This window comes from Nicotiana tomentosiformis, chromosome 3, assembly GCF_000390325.3.
Source record: "Nicotiana tomentosiformis chromosome 3, ASM39032v3, whole genome shotgun sequence".
NCBI lineage: Eukaryota > Viridiplantae > Streptophyta > Magnoliopsida > Solanales > Solanaceae > Nicotiana > Nicotiana tomentosiformis.
In genome coordinates, this window is record NC_090814.1 from 50320220 (window position 1) to 50337095 (window position 16876).

The window sequence follows — 16876 nt, forward strand, 5'->3', positions numbered from 1 at the left end:
TGAAAGAAAAAAACATTGAGCATTTTACATACAGTTAAAAACAGGCTCTGCTAGTTTGTTATTGAGGAATACATTTCGAGGAAAATAAAACAAAACAATACAGAGACGTGATTTCCAATGTTTCGACAATCAAATTGATAGTTTCTTACAAAGAAACTCATGCAACAACTGAATGTAACTTTTAGAAGCTTTTTCTTCTGGTAACTTCAGAAGGCGAGCAACCTCTTGAAATCCTGCATGTTGCTTTACATACAAAGAATTCTCACTTGCACTGTGCTTCATCTCCTGATTGTGAAGCTTTGTCTTTGACAGAGCCCATTGCATTGCCCAAATTGCTAAGGGCCTCATGTAACACAGTGATCTATAGTGATCATATGTGTTCCATCCCTCAGGCGTTTGGAAACCAAACCTGCGCATACAAGAACCTACAGTTGATCTCTGCTAAATGGTTAAGAAGATCTACTACTTTAATTCCTGTTTCAAAACATGAAATCACCTATCAAACTGTATAAAGGCGAGTGCAGAACTATGAACAGGAGACATTGTACGAGTATCTACATGCCCTAAAATATCAACAGACTTTCTAAGGATGTTAAAATTTCGTTGCAGAGTCGTTTCATGAACTGGAACACCTAAAACTGTAAAGAAAGAGTATGAAATCTCTTAGCCATTAATTAAATTAGAAACTAAATGAAAGTGAAATTAGTAGTGAGGTGTCAGTATGGAGTTGCATCAACAGTGGATATAAGCTAGACTAGGCTAAATGAAAGCGGAAGCTCACAAAGTTTAGGGAGCTAATCAACTAGTCAATAGAGATGTCATTATAGCTTTGGATTCATATTTCTTCATAGCTTGGCACACATTATTGTGATGCTTCTCTTATGAACAGGCTGAAGCTATGAGCAATTTCATTAAATAATCTATCAAACAAAGGCATAAACATATATTCGTTTTAACAGTGATGCTTAATGGTATGACCAACCTACAACTATTAGCTTGATAAATGGTGATCCTTGACACCCGTAGCAATATAGCCTTTTTCTCTATTCTTGATAGTCAGAATAGTAGTGACTAAGGGAATTTTGGAAATGAAAAAAAAAAAAAGAATGTCACAAGCATCACAAAATAGTAGCACCAAAACTAACTTCCTCTTCCTTAAATAATAGATATCTAACAGAACTTCACGGTTCTGGGTAATGTCTTGCTAAAACAATCTATGCATATCTAAATGGATGCAATCTTTACTAGTATCTAGTTTATCGCAAACAATCACCAAGCCTAGAATAGGTTTTCCCTGATTCACTAGGTGACTTGTAATCATATGATAATGGAAAACTTCTCAACAAAGAGTGGTTTCCAATTTGTATTGCTAAAATGCTGTTTGGTTGATTTGTCCAACAAATAGCTCACTAGAAACCTCATCTTATCCGGACCCACTCAAGTCCCCGAACAATTCATGTATCAGAAAATAAAAGAAGAAAATTATAGTTGCTACGCAACGAAATCAGTATTTCAAGTTGAATGACAACTCATCATTTCAGCCTGGAAATGATAACCTCCAAGCAAAGAGAAAAAAGTAGAGAAAAAAGAAACTTACCCAAAACCTTCTTCTGACCAAGCTGTGGAGTGTATTCCACTTGCTGTATGAAATGCTATGTCCACCAAGCCCTCTTGTATCATATTAGCAGCAAGAGAATATGTGACTCCTGTCCATATTTCTCTTGACTGCATAGCAGACATATCAGGTTTTCCATTTGGTTGCATCCCGTTTACAGCCCCTCGAATCCCTCCTTTATGCTTTAACACATTGAAATCATAGATTTTCTTGAGAGCAGTTCTTATCTTCTCTTCATCAGCAATAGGTGAAAGACCACTCGCTCTCGCATACCTATGAGATAGCATACTAATGAGAAACAGGTTTTATGGTAAAGTTTCAAGTTATCACGGGTCTATCAACCATATGAAACTTCAAAGAACATGAAAAACGCAATATATTCATAGGTGGTGAATTTCAAGTTCTTTTCTCTAAATTTAGAAAAAATTCATCAGTTTAAAGCCATTAGTTCCTCTTGCCCCGTAAGATGAAGAAATAACTCACCATTGACCAGCCAACTGATCAGCGTGAATTGAAGAACTTGATCTACGACCACTATTGTCATAATTAAAGTAAGAACCATTCCATAACTTGTCATATACGGATTTTGCCTTCTGAAACTTTGCCCAAAGGTAATCAGCAGCTTCAGCATCACCAACCTCACGAGCCATCGCCGAGGCAGCTTGCAGAGCTGCTACCCAGAGCCCACCACAATATGTGCTCACTCCACTAACAGTCCATGCATCGTACGTCTGATCAGGGAACCCTTCATTTTCAATCATGCCATCCCCATCCTTATCAAACTGATCCATATATGCTATAGCTATGTATACTGATGGCCAAACAGATTTTCCAAAATTTTTATCACCGGTAGCAACAAAATCCCTGTAAACTTGAAGGACAAATTTCGAATTTAAGTCCTTCCATCTGTCTGAGTTGAAGAAATTGTATGCATTTACTTCAAACCATGGATCATTAAGTCCAATATCATGAGGGACGGCTCCAAGCACTTTTCTGGAGGCCCATGTTCCATCACTCATAATATTCATTTTAGATGGATCATGCATCATTACCGCCATTGCGCAGTCTCTTTGGATGCTCAGCTCAAGTTTTGGGAAGAGCATTAATAGTGCATATGACGCATAAAAATGAACATCATAGGTATTAAACATGTGATATTCAATCCCTTCAAGATAAAGAAACTGGCCAATGTTCTCCTCTCCATCTTGAAGTAGATAAGTACCAAAAGCAGAGTTTGATGCCACTGGAGTCTGAAGTTCGTTAACAGTAGATTTCATCCTAGAAAGTAATCCCATATAGGTCTCATGTTTTTCATCCAATTTTAATGTTTTCTGAGAATCCGATTTGGCTTTATCGAGGGAAAACTTTTTCTCCCAAATGGTTCCAAAGTTTTGCATGGGTAAGGATCCATCTATGACATTAAAATATAGCGTTAATTAGACACAGTAACATAGAATGCTAACAGAATTTCCTTTCCGTTTACCTGTCCAAATCGTGCCCCCTGCATTAAGATAATAAAGCTCGTTGAAAAGAGTGATGCGGTACCTGATGCAAATGGTTGACACTTCAGAAGTTTATTTAGAAACTGCAATGACATGTATATATTCTGAGGAAAAAGCACTTAAAATCTATGTTTCACCATTCTGGCAGGTTTGTGTCTTCAAGTATTGGATTCTGCCACGCTTCAATCTCACGCTCCCAATTGTTATGTTCTAGTTTAAAGATAGACGAACAATGAAATTAGAATGCTTATATAATGTATGTTCACATCCATCCATTCACAGAAAGCCAGTTTGTTCATAACAAAATCATTGGAGATCATGAGTCATTAGTCATATCTGTCAAATTGAGTAAATTTGCTGTTTAATGATACTTTTGTAATGGAAATTTTTTGTTGAAGCCATTCTCCCTTTTGTTGTGCAGCTCCAAAACATAAATAATACACTAATACTGGAAATACCATAAAATGTACATTACAATTCCATGATTGATATAATTACCTAGAATAGCGTCATGGGCAATAATAGCTGAACCATCACCTTGAACATCATAGAATTTTGTATATCGTCTGAGACAATGTTTAACATCCAAATATATTTAGCAATGAACAATTTTAATCATAAGACTCTAGATACAAGAACTGATTTATGACCTGTGGTAAGTCTTGCCGCTGGGAAATCTTATTTCTGGGCAGTCCCAGGCAAGTGAAAAAGTAACTGTCCGAACAGCACCAGGTGGAATTTTAACAGATGCTGCTAAGGAAGCTCCAATAGATGATCCCTTTTCCGATGTTATCAAGGTCTGAGCATCCTTAAGATGGTCAAATGAACCATGCTGTTATAAAGAAAAATTGCAAAGGAATTAGGAGTCCAGAATAGACATAATGTTAATGCTCATATTCATCATAATCATTTGAATAAACAAAAAGGTTGAGCTTTAAAGTAATGATATAAAAATTAATAACATGCGTAGCTGTTGTTTATATGCAAGAACCAGGAAAACAAACTAACCTTCTCGATTTCCCTCCACATGTCCCTTGCTGTCATAATCTCAGACTCTCCAGATATCAAAAAGCATGGACATTCTGAGACACGGACATCCGCAGTTTCTTGAGCTGCAATGGCAAAGTTCACCGGAGGGAGTCCATCTGAAGTGCTGAACGGAAAAATACAGTTGTATTGTAATAAAACTATCAAGCATGTGGGGAAAAGAAAAGGATTGTAGCTATAGAATAGAGGACAGTTTACACAAAACATACTTGTGATGGAGGAGGATGCCATGGACACAGTCTTCCATCCTACAGAGGCCAATACATATTGATCAGAATTAATCATCCAATACAATTAGCAACGAAACCAAACTGATTCCATTAGACGCTTAATATTTGTGAGAAGACACGGGAGAAAATATGTTATTGATATTGGATGATAAATACAATATAAGATGTCCCTATTTATAGCTATACACTGCAAGGAGATATTACTCCTCTTCCAATGTGGGACAAGACTACACTATACATATTTGTAAACTAACACTCCCCCTCAAGCCGGTGCATACACATCATATGTACCGAGTTTGTTACACATGTAACTAATACGAGAACCAGTAAGAGACTTAGTGAAAATATCTGCTAGTTGATCATTCGACTTTACAAACTTTGTAACAATATCTCCTGAAATTATTTTTTCTCTGACAAAGTGACAGTCGATCTCAATGTGTTTAGTCCTCTCATGGAACACCGGATTTGACGCAATATGAAGAGCAGCTTTATTATCCCACACTAGTTCCATCTTGCCGATTTCTCCGAACTTTAACTCCTTGAGCAACTGCTTGACCCAAACTAACTCACATGTCGCCAAAGCCATGGCCCGATATTCGGCTTCGGCGCTAGATCGAGCAACTACATTCTGTTTCTTGCTCTTCCACGAGACCAAATTACCTCCTACTAGAACACAATATACAGACGTAGAACGTCTATCAATAGGCGATCCTGCCCAATCAACATCTGTGTACCCAACAATCTGCTCGTGCCTCGATCCTCGAATAGTAATCCTTTGCCTGGAGCTGACTTTATATACCGAAGAATGCGAACAACTGCATCCCAGTGACTATCACACGGAGAATCCATAAACTGACTTACAACACCCACCGGAAAAGAAATATCAGGTCTAGTCACTATGAGGTAATTCAATTTGCCAACCAGCCTCCTATATCTCGTAGGGTCTTTAAGAGGCTCCCCCTGTCCAGGCAGAAGCTTAGCATTCGGATCCATAGGAGAGTCAATAGGACTGCAACCCATCATTCCTGTCTCCTCAAGAATGTCTAAGGCATACTTCCGCTGTGAAATAACAATACCTGAGCTAAACTGAGCGACCTCAATACCTAGAAAATACTTCAATCTGCCCAGATCCTTAGTCTGGAAGTGCTGAAAGAGATGTTGCTTCAGATTAATAATATCATCTTGATCATTACCAGTAATAACAATATCATCAACATAAACCACTAGATAAATACACAAATTAGGAGCAGAATGCCGATAAAACACAGAGTGATCAGCCTCACTACGAGTCATGCCGAACTCCTGAATAATTGTGCTGAACTTACCAAACCAAGCTCGAGGGGACTGTTTCAAACAATTTAGTGACATGCGCAATCTGCACACACAACCATTAAACTCCCCCTGAGCAACAAAATCAGGTGGTTGCTCCATATAAACTTCTTCCTCAAGATCAACGTGGAGAAAAACATTCTTAATGTCTAACTGATAAAGAGGCCAATGACGTACAACAACCATGGACAAAAAGAGACGAACAAATGCTACTTTAGCCACGGGAGAGAAAGTATCACTATAATCAAGCCCAAAAATCTGAGTATATCCTTTTGCAACAAGACAAGCCTTAAGCCGATCAACCTGGCCATCCGGGGCGACTTTGACTGCATAAACCCAACGACAACCAACGGTAGACTTACCTGCAGGAAGAGGAACAAGCTCCCAAGTGTCACTCGCATGTAAAGCAGACATCTCGTCAATCATAGCATGTCGCCATCCTGGATGAGATAGTGCCTCACCTGTAGACTTAGGGATAGAAACAGTGGACAAAGAAGATATAAAAGTATAATGAGGTGACGATAGACGATGATAACTTAAACCGACATAGTGGGGATTAGGATTAAGTGTGGATTGTACACCTTTGCGGAGTGCAATTGGTTGACTAAGAGGAGACAAGTCCGCAGTAGGTGCAGAATCTGATGCGGGTCGTGAATCACCTGGGCCTAATACTGGATGTGGACGACGATGATAAGTCAAGAGTGGTGGAGCTGCAGAAGATTGAACTGGATTATGTGAAGGAACTGGAGCTATAGGTGGTGGAGCTACAACCAGAGCTGTAGGTGGTGGAACTGGAGCTATAGGTGGTGGAGCTACAACTGGAGCTGTAGGTGGTGGAGCTAGAGTGACTGAATCTCCAAAAGATGAAACTGGTAGTACCTCAGAAATATCTAAGTGATGACCTGAACCTGTGAAGTATGATTGGGTTTCAAAGAAGGTAACATCAGCAGACATAAGATACCGCTGGAGGTCAGGAGAGTAGCATCGATACCCTTTTTGTGTTCTCGAGAAATCCAAAAATACGCACTTAAGAGCACGAGGAGCTAACTTATCTGTTCCTGGAGTAAGGTTATGGACTAAACAAGTGCTTCCAAAGATACGGGGTGGAAGAGAGAACAAAGGTAAATGGGGAAATATGACAGAGAATGGAACTTGGTTCTGGATAGCTGAAGATGGCATACGATTAATAAGATAGCAAGATGTAAGAATTGCATCCCCCCAAAAACGAAATGGAACATGAGATTGTATGAGTAGGGTACGAGCAGTTTCAATAAGATGTCTATTCTTTCTATCAACTACCCCATTTTGTTAAGATGTGTACGGACAAGATGTTTGATGAATAATCCCATGAAATTTCATAAACTGCTGAAATAGGGAAGACAAATACTCTCGGGCATTATCACTATGAAATGTGCGAATAGAAACCCCAAATTGATTTTGAATTTCAGCGTGGAAGGTCTGGAAAATAGAAAACAGCTCAGATCGATTTTTTATCAAAAATATCCAAGTGCACCTGGAATAATCATCAATGAAATTGACAAAGTAGCGGAATCCCAAGATGGAACAGACCCGACTAGGACCCCAAACATTTGAATGGACTAAAGTAAAATGTGACTTTGCTCGATTATCAAGACGCCGAGGGAAATGGGAGCGGGTATGCTTACCGAGATGACATGACTCACACTCTAGAGCTGACAAGTGAGATAAACCAGATACCATTTTCTGAAGTTTTGACAAACTGGGATGTCCCAACCGTTTATGTAATAAATCTGGTGAATCAGTAACAGGATAAATTGTAGAAGGAAGACAAGATGTGAGTCCATATGATTTAGCAAGGATAAGGTAATAAAGTCCGTTTGATTCACACCTGGTACCAATGATCCGCCTCGTACTGCGTTCCTGTATAAAAACATGGTCATCAAGAAATAAAACAACACATTTAAGCGATTTGGCTAAGCGACTAACAACAATGAGATTAAAAGGACTATTGGGAACATAAAGAACTGAATCTAAAGGTAAGAAAAGAAGTGGGCTTGCTTGATCTATTGCAGTTGCCATGGTTTGAGACCCATTGGCCATTGTGACTTTTGGAAGAGATTGAGAATACGAAATAGTAGTGAAAAGAGATTTGTTACCAGAAATATGATCTGATGTACCTGAATCAATGACCCAAGACTCAGAGGATGAAGATGGGAGAAACAAGTCACGCTATTACCTGTTTGAACAACAAAAACTATCTTAGAAGATGTCTGCTTACATGCTATATACTGAAGGAACTCTATATACTCTGCTAAAGAAACCATCCGACTATTCAAAGTATCGATTCCCATGTCGCTACAATTTGTAGTAGTAGGGTTAACTTGAAATAGAGGAAATAAGTAACTCCTGTGAGAAAACTGAAGAAATAGCTTGGAAAACACTGTTTACAGTAGGAAAACAAAACACTGTTCTGTGCCGGAAACACTGTTCACGCTGGAAACACTGTAGCTCGCCGGAAAATTCTAAAGTTGTCGGATTTTGTCGTAACCAAGATGGATAGACTCGGAATTCCTTTGCGAGCAAGCTGTCCTGAAGAAATGTTTTCAAAAAATGGCTGGAAAGGTCACTGTTCACGCCGGAAAAATATAAAAGTGGTCGGAATTTGATTTAAACTAGATGAGTAGGCTCGGAATTTTGAGGAAAGCACACTGTCCTGAAGAAGCTTCGCGAAAAAATGGCCGGAATCCTCGCCGGAAAAGTTGTTGTTGACGGCGCGTGGAGGAGCACGGCGACTTTTCTGCTGGATAAAATTTCAGGGGTTGGTCGTCGGAGGGAGATCTACCTCGTGGTGGTGTTGGTTTTAGCACAACACCGACAGAAAGTGACTTTCACTTAGACAAGCCTTAGGTCACCGGAAAAATTGCACGATGACTAAGTTCTTTCTTCCCGGTTAACGCTGGAATGACGCACAACGATTTTTTCTCACTAATGCTCTGATACCATGTGAGAAGGCACGAGAGAAAATATGTTATTGATATTGGATGATAAATACAATACAAGATGTCCCTATATATAGCTATACACTACAAGGAGATATTACTCCTCTTCCAATGTGGGACAAGACTACACTATACATATCTGTAAACTAACAATATTAATTGATGATGAAGTAGGAAATATTCTTACAAAATCTTCTTATTAACATGTCCGCCAGAGAATTCTGAGATTCCACCCACCGAATTCTGAAGATAAGATAGTAAACATGCTGAAATAAGTTGCACAGAAAATTCATGATAAGCATTCATTTGATACAGTAAGGAATGCTTCTACTAGAAAGAAAAATGCGTCGACATACAGCCCATGTGAAAAGTAAGGTCACATCAGCATCAGTCTTCCCAGAGTTAGAAAGCTGCAGAAATTTTCTTGAATAAGATTTAACATATAAAAATGTTAAGACTGGTCAAGCTATTTGTAAAACGTCTTCTACATGCTTAAACCTACCGTAAACGTGAATACAGTGACCGGCAAGCTGCTATCCTTATAATTATGTGGAATAAATGGTGAAAGCTGACGACAAACAATGCTGAGTTCGGGATCTGGAACACCTGCTTGATGAATGATTTAAAATATCATTTATTAGTCTGAATTAGATAAGAGATTCAGACTTTATACTTTTGATTTATCTGTACATAATACCATCATAGACAGTCCATGCTCTTGGATACAAAGCGTGATATGTGCATTTCTCCCCGTCTAGCTTCCATTTCCATGATTCAATACCCAATCCTGTGTTCGTTCTGTATGACTAGCTGATTCAGTATCATTTTATAATGTTTCTACAGCACTAGGCTCCAACTAGAGCCTTTGTGTGTCATTTGATGTCTTGCATCAGTTAAGCTGGTCACTTACTTGAGCTCTTCCGGACCTCTAGAGCATAGTACTGTTGAAAACTTTTCTCCGTTTGGGCGAGAAATGAATACCTGTTAAAGGAAAATTACAAATCTGTTAAATGTCTTCCCATAACGAAGGCCCTTACTCTGCATATCTTTATTCCTTTAGAATTGCCTACATATCAACAGCTATTTTTACATGAATTAATAAGACGTTAAGAAATCAAAAACCTCTTTGGAGTTTGCTACCTTAATCAACTTTCGAGATAAATGTTTATGTATTTATAACATTGCAGCAGCATGATAAAAAGGTTCTGTTGCCAGCTAATGTGGTATCACAAAGAAAAGTGAGAGTATTATCTTTGATTAAAAGCAGTAGTATTAAGTGAATTACTTACTGAAAACTGGTTTGCAAGAATAGGTGTATCTTCACATTTTCTGGGGAATAATTGAAAGCGCTGAAATTCACCTCTCAAACTTCTTCCAATACTTCCTGCACTGCAGATTGATGTTTCTATTACAAAGGTCATACACATTTGCAAGACTCAAAACTATGTGGAGACAATGAAGTGTAAAGTTCAACAGAGTTCTATATCAATTCAACATCCATCAATGGAAATAAATTTGCATTTGCTTCAACAGAGTTCCCATTGTACCCTTCATGAGATGATTTATAGCCACACAAATATCTAAAGCTTGTTTTAGACAACAAGTTTAAAAAGTCTTCATTTCTTACTTAAAACTCCGTGCCAAGTCAAATGGTGCCACATAAATTGGGACGGAGAGAGTACTATTTGCACTTTCAATAGATTGTTAGTAGTCAAGAACCTTAATACATGGTGAAGTACTTTCCTGTTAAACTGAAACACCGTCGACTGACCTTTACTGGAATGAATGTTACCATTCATCATTTAGCACACTTTATTTCACAGTTCAATTATTTTTCTATTAGATTATTTCTACTATTAAGCTACAAAATCATTTTCGTCCGCTCCCCATACTTTACATTAGTGATTAGATTGATACAAATTATATGAGAACTCACCCAATACCACCTAATGGAACGCCATGATAACATGAGAGAAGACGCTTGTTGTACGGATCCATGATTGATGGCTGAAAACATAAATTAGAGGACAATGGTGGTAAAGGGCAGAAGATAAGTATACCATTCATATGGTCTGCTACGTTATGAAACTTTAGAACATGGGTAACAGGTATTACACATTACCGTTCCTTTTGCAGCTTCTTCATTTATATGCCTCCACAACCTAAGACCAAGTGGAAGCTATCCACCAAAAATAAAACGATAATTATATTACTTCAAAAGAAAGATAATAAAGGTTTGTCTTAGGTAGATATACAACAAATTACCTACTAAGTGTAGCACAAATATATGCAGATGAAGACTGGCTAAGAACAAAATCGGTCAAGATTTCTGATGCTACTGATGTAACCAATATTTAAAGCATAAAAAGAACTAATTATGGCCAAAATGCAAGTGTTTTTCTGAGTGAATACTTAAGCGTGTTCCCAGTAGAACAGAGATAGGAAATATGAAAGCTTACGAGGTGTAAAATTTCTCGAATGCTAGGAGCAAAATGTGTAGGGGTACTTCCTGAACAATTTAGCTTCCGCTGCCATGCGAGTAAAGGAGGTTTTCCAGGATCAACCTATATGCAAAAGGATGAGACATGATACATTTGTATAACAACAGTTGCGTTCTCTTATAAGAAAAAGCTAAACAAATTAAAAAAAGTTCCCGATATCAAGCGCTTCACATACAGTAGCATAATTTTTCAACGATAACAAAGGAACCAAGAATCATAAGAAAGGACCAAAGGCATCATGAAGGTTAAGACACTACTCGTCTTTCCTTCTCTTTTTGTTTTACTATTATTATCATTAAATTAAATTTCTTTCATTTCTTTGGGTTTTGAGAGGTTGGAGGGGGCCTTGCAAAAGCGAACCAAGAAGATGCTCAGAGAACCCTCCAGCAGATGCAAAGCAGACAAATACATTAACACATGCTAACCTACTCTTTAAGACAAAATCAACTTTTTCCAAAATCCAAAATGTCACTTCAGATTTTTGTCATAAAAATACCCAACTACAAGAAATTGATTCATCAAAGTATATACTCTTGCGAATGGTCTACTGAAGCATCTTTAATACTAGTAGTATAGTAGTATAACAACTTGTATAAAAATTTGTACCACCATGATAAAAGCTTTCGAAGATCCCAATGTTTTTAGCCAAGATTGATAATTAGGGGATTGTGCAGATCTTATTCCATCATACACAATTTCCTAAAGAAGGAAATTCAGTATTTGATTAAACTAAGAACTTTTCTGCCAAATGGTTGCATAATTTCAGTTAACAGTTTCACCTTCTGCAACAATGAATCACGTCCTTCTTCCTCATCGACTCCATTTTCCAACATCTTGCCTAAGAAAGAACAGAGGAACAACTTAGCTAATGTCGCAATGGAACTTGTAGTACTAGAAACAACTTAGCTATAACATTCCAGAAAAGAAATAAAGGGCTGTCATCCACCATTCAACTTGCTTTTCGTCTCTTACCTACAAGTAGTACAAGAGGACAAGATAATGAAACACAAAAAGGAATCAAATTTAACCTGAGAAGAGATAACTACCCCACGAGATATTTTTTTTATATAACCATCTGGTATTCGGAATCCACTGGCCGACTAATCCAGATACCCCAAGAGAAGTGGCTTCAAGCTTTAATCTTATCGAGATAAAAATATCTGAACGATAACTAACAATGTAAAAAGAAAAGACTTCAATGGTCTTTTCAAGAAATGAGAATAAAACCTGATCATCATCAACTTATTTTTGCCAAGAAGCATACTTCTTGAAGGTTTGGTATTAGCTGTAAGTCAAACTTTTTGACACTTATGGCTAAAATTGGATAAGAAATAGTTTGATTAGAAGACTTAAATTGGTCCAAAGAGGCAAAGAAGTGAGGACTTTTTCTTCCATTCTTATCCTCTTCATTAAAATCCAACTTCCAAACAGTCCCCTCATCCACTTGAGAAAAGTCAAGATTCTAGATATTACTCTTCCAAGAACTTGAAATCTACTCATCAAAACAAAGTTAATCATTCGCCAGATTAATGCAGTAAGAAGAGAAAACAAATAAATATAATGCAACTGGTATATACATTGAGAGAACTATTTCGTCATGATTAAACTCTGATGAACATAAGACTTTAATTCAAGCAAATGTAGACTAATTTCAACTTTAACCACAACAATAGAACTAAAAAGCCGCAATTCAAATCAATGATGATCAACATTTGAAACTACAGCAATATAGTAAAAATGAGAGAAAATTCATATTTTTTTACTTTAAACAAAAGGGAACACAAATATGTAAGTAAACGTCAAGAAACTACTAAAAACTTACCTGGACTAGAAGAAGAAGAAGTGGCAGTTCTATTTTTGTTTCCTTAAGTTTCAATTGCCAACTCATTTTATAGTAGAACTTTATTAAAAAGGCGACAATAAGCAATGGGGTTGGTGGAGGGATAGCATCTTCTCAAGGTGGTGCAAAAAAAGTCCAAAAATATTTCTTTCGTTACGACTAACACATAATAATTGAAAGGTAGCAAAAGCGTCATTTTCAGTAGTGGACCCTTGACAACAACTAATCCAAGTTCCCAACATGAAGATTTATATGCCGTAGGGATAAGTTGCGCTCAATATTAAAGAAATTATAATAGCTGTAATTTTCATAGAATAATGATCTAAATAAATCGTTTTCCCTCATCAAGTCGTAACCCGGCCAAAGTTTAATATTCTTTTTACGTTGTGTAAAAGTTAGGAAAAAGATGATGTACATATATTGTCGGATTTAACTTTTCTATATTGATAGTATAAAGTATAATTTAACATCTCATTGTAACCTTTATTTTTTCAAGCAACTGATTTTACTCACAGACAGAGACAGTTAACCACACGATGTTATATTGATAGTGTAATGACCTTTGTACGTAGGTCGATCCCCAACTTTTTTAATTTGTAGTTTTAATAACCTCGTAGCTATGGTGCATCTGGGCACCTTTCTCCCTGCACGTCTTTAACTTAGTTAAATTAATATATACTAGAACTTATAGAATCCTTTTGGTGACGTAATGGTACAAAAGTTCTCTCCTCTGTCAGTTTAATTATAGAAGTTAAATTATATATTTTTTTAACGTACCAACAAAGCGTGGGCATACCAAGATAGCTAAGATTAGGAATAAAGTTATTCAGAACAAAGTGGGAGTGGCCCCGTAGAGGACAATATGCGGGAGTCGAGACTGAGATGGTTCAGGCACGTTAAGAGAAGAAGCATTGATGATCCTGTTAGGAGGCCTGAGAGGTTGGCCATGGGGGTTTGAGAAGAGGTAGAGGTAAGTCAAAGGAGTATCGAAGAAATGTGATTAGGCAGGACATAACGCTGCTTTAGCTTACTGATGACATGACCCTTGGTAGGAGTTTGTGGAACTCGAGAATTAGGGTAGAAGGTTAGTTGGTAGTCGAGAGTTTCCCCTTTCCTTACCAGTAGTATTAGTAGCTCTCTTGTATTTTCATATTCTTATATTTCTATTACGTCATGTTATTTCGTTCGCTTTAGGTAGAAGGTTAGTTGGTAGTCGAGAGTTTACACTTTCCTTACCAGTAGTATTAGTAGCTCTCTTGTATTTTCATATTCTTATATCGCTTTAGCTCTCGTTTCGTACTACTTCTTTTCTTCTTCTTCTTTTCCTTTTTCTTCTTTCTTTCTTTCTTTCTTTCTTTCTTTCTTTCTTTCTTTCCTCCTCCTCCTTTTCATATTTTTCTGAGCCCATAGTCTATCTGAAATAGCCTCTCTATCTTCACTAGGTAGGGATAATGTATGCATACACACTACCCTCTCCAGACTACACCTGTCAGATTATACTGGGTTTGTTGTTGTTGTTGTACCAACAAACAAAATGTTATTTATTTAATACGATGTTGATTAGAAAAATTAAGTGAAATCAAAGTTTATTGATATGCATTATTAGAGTTTGAAAGCAAATACAGTCTAGAGAGAAACCTTCTCTCTAACTTCCCACTCCCAAACTCTCCCGTCATTTTAGATTCACACCACCAGATCTAACCAAATTGAAAATTGATGAGCATCTCCATTGACATATTTGGGGCCCCACTCCTCGACTCCCAGAACCCCCAGACCCAAATACCAGCGAAAATGTAGCCAGAATTAAAAACCCCTAATTCAACAAAGCCAGTGGGGCTTTGGAAGGAAGCTCTGATCTGAGCCAACAAAACTCATATATTGATGTATTGGGAAACATGAGAACAAATTCTAACAAAAATAGAGTCTGATTACCGGCGTGCACTTATGAGATGGTGAATAGTAAAGCCACAGTGATTTTCACAGAAGAAAAGCATGCAATGCTTGCAGAAACATGTTGGGGGACGATAATTGGAAAATTTCTCAGAGGTAAGCCTGCAATTGAAAAAATTAGAACTGATTTCGCTAGAGCTATTTCTCTTAAAGGAAAAGTTAAAATTGGTGCAAAAGACCTCAAATATGTCTTCATTGATGTTGAAAATGAAGATGACTTTAATATTATCTCCTCTAAGAGCTGGATACACTTGGATGGGGATAACAACATGAAAATTGTTAAATGGTCTCCTAAGTTCAAACCTGATGCTGACTCCACCTTAGCTCTACTGTAGATTAACTTACCCGACTTACCATGACACTACTACGAGTGGGATGCGCTGTGTAGAATTGATAGTCCCATAGGAACCCCAATAATCATGGACAAAGCAACTCTTGCAAAGTCAAGATCTACTACTGCTAAATTAAGGGTTGAGATTGATTTGGCCAAACCCTTTATATCAAAAGTCTTTGTTGAGATAAGGAACTCACAAGGCAAAATGGAAGTATTTGAACATAAAATTGACTATGAAACCGTCCTTTCATATTGTTCACATTGCAAAAAGCAAGGACATACTGATGAAAAATGCAGAATCTTACATCCTAAAATATAAAAGGTTAATAACCTTGGCAAAGGAGGGACATATACAAAGAGGGGAAACGCCATTAGTAGACAACAAAATATTGAGAGGGGGAACAAAAATGAACAGAGATTCAACCAGAGCAAAGGGGACAACCAACAGAGGAACAACTCAACTAGAGACCAACATGACAGAGGACTAAACCAAAGAAATGAGGAAGGAGCTCAAATGATCGATGACGAAGGATGGCAACAAGTGGAAAAGAAAAAAGGGAAAGGAAGGAATTATAGAAACCAAGGGGAGAATGTCCCTAGAAATAGACACAATGAAGCATCGGAAACATCTACTACTAAAAGCAAAGTCCAACAAAAAACCAGTAACAAAGAGGGAAGTAGCAATAGTATTGTAGACATTGAAGAGATGGAAACTACATGGTACAACAAGACTATGGAAAAGGCACAAGAAATTTTCCACCAAAGACAACAAGTTTCAAAACACACTAGACTGGATAAGGCTCAAATTGCAAAAGAAAAGGAAAAAACAAAAAAATAATAGGCTAAACTCAGTGTCAAAATAAATAGATATGAAAATGCTCTAATTCTACAAGATGCACAAGTCCAACTCCGGGGTGATATGGACAACCTGCTGACAATTAATAAGGAGGCGATTAAGGAGCTCAGCAAGAATAGGAAAAGTAAAAAGAAAAAATAAATATACCCAAAGGTGTTGTCCTAGAAGGGAAAACGAATCAAATAGCAGGAGGAGGTACTCAAGGTAGCCTATCTCTAGAATGGCCAACTCTAGAATTGGAAATGATGAAGGCAGGAAGTAGAACAAAGGATAAAAGGAAAGAAGTGCTAAATCCTCCAATCAAGAAGCAGGATAATGTGTTAGCCATTTATGTGAATAATGACCCAAGCCCCCATTTATTTTTTTGGGGGGGGGGGGGGGGGGCAGAGTAGTCAAAGAGTGAACCAAACCAAATGATTGTTCTAGAATGGATGTTCCTCACAATTGCTCCTTGTGATGCAGCGAAAAGATCCAACCTCTATTGCCGAGATTACGGATGTCGAAAAAATGACTCACAAGATATGGAAATCATGGAAGATAGACAAGTTGAACTGGAGTACACCATGGACCTCTCAAATGATGGAAATAAAGCTTCTAAATCTGATGATAAAATCATTAGAGAAAAGAGCAATCATGGGAAGTACAATGAAGCTATTGAGCTCTCTAATCAAGTCCAACACAATATCACACACTA

At 37.5% G+C, this 16876-nt stretch overlaps 1 protein-coding gene and 1 long non-coding RNA gene across 13 annotated transcripts; both read right to left on the minus strand.

Moving 5' to 3' along the window:
* On the minus strand, positions 1-13164 carry LOC104100957 (uncharacterized). Of its 12 annotated transcripts, none has more exons than XM_070196930.1 (22): positions 13025-13164; positions 11982-12040; positions 11161-11265; positions 10824-10880; positions 10638-10708; positions 9991-10090; positions 9612-9682; positions 9399-9499; positions 9204-9310; positions 9058-9111; positions 8889-8967; positions 7880-7938; positions 7591-7622; positions 4374-4412; positions 4126-4270; positions 3768-3949; positions 3616-3683; positions 3255-3327; positions 3099-3160; positions 2099-3026; positions 1598-1888; positions 1-409 (listed from the first exon to the last, which is right to left on the minus strand). In XM_070196930.1, exons 2-22 carry the CDS (start codon positions 12033-12035, stop codon positions 130-132), a joined length of 2958 nt encoding a protein of 985 aa, XP_070053031.1. In that variant the 5' UTR covers positions 12036-12040; positions 13025-13164; the 3' UTR covers positions 1-129. The 12 variants fall into 12 exon arrangements, with proteins under 12 accessions (XP_070053031.1, XP_070053035.1, XP_070053034.1 ...); XM_070196934.1 differs by lacking the exon at positions 13025-13164 and adding an exon at positions 12780-13005; XM_070196933.1 differs by lacking the exon at positions 13025-13164 and adding an exon at positions 12430-12769.
* On the minus strand, positions 841-1591 carry LOC138907024 (uncharacterized). Its single transcript, XR_011414705.1, has 2 exons — positions 1181-1591; positions 841-1150 (listed from the first exon to the last, which is right to left on the minus strand). It is a non-coding gene; the product is annotated as an uncharacterized lncRNA (long non-coding RNA).
* Positions 13165-16876: the final 3712 nt, after the last annotated feature.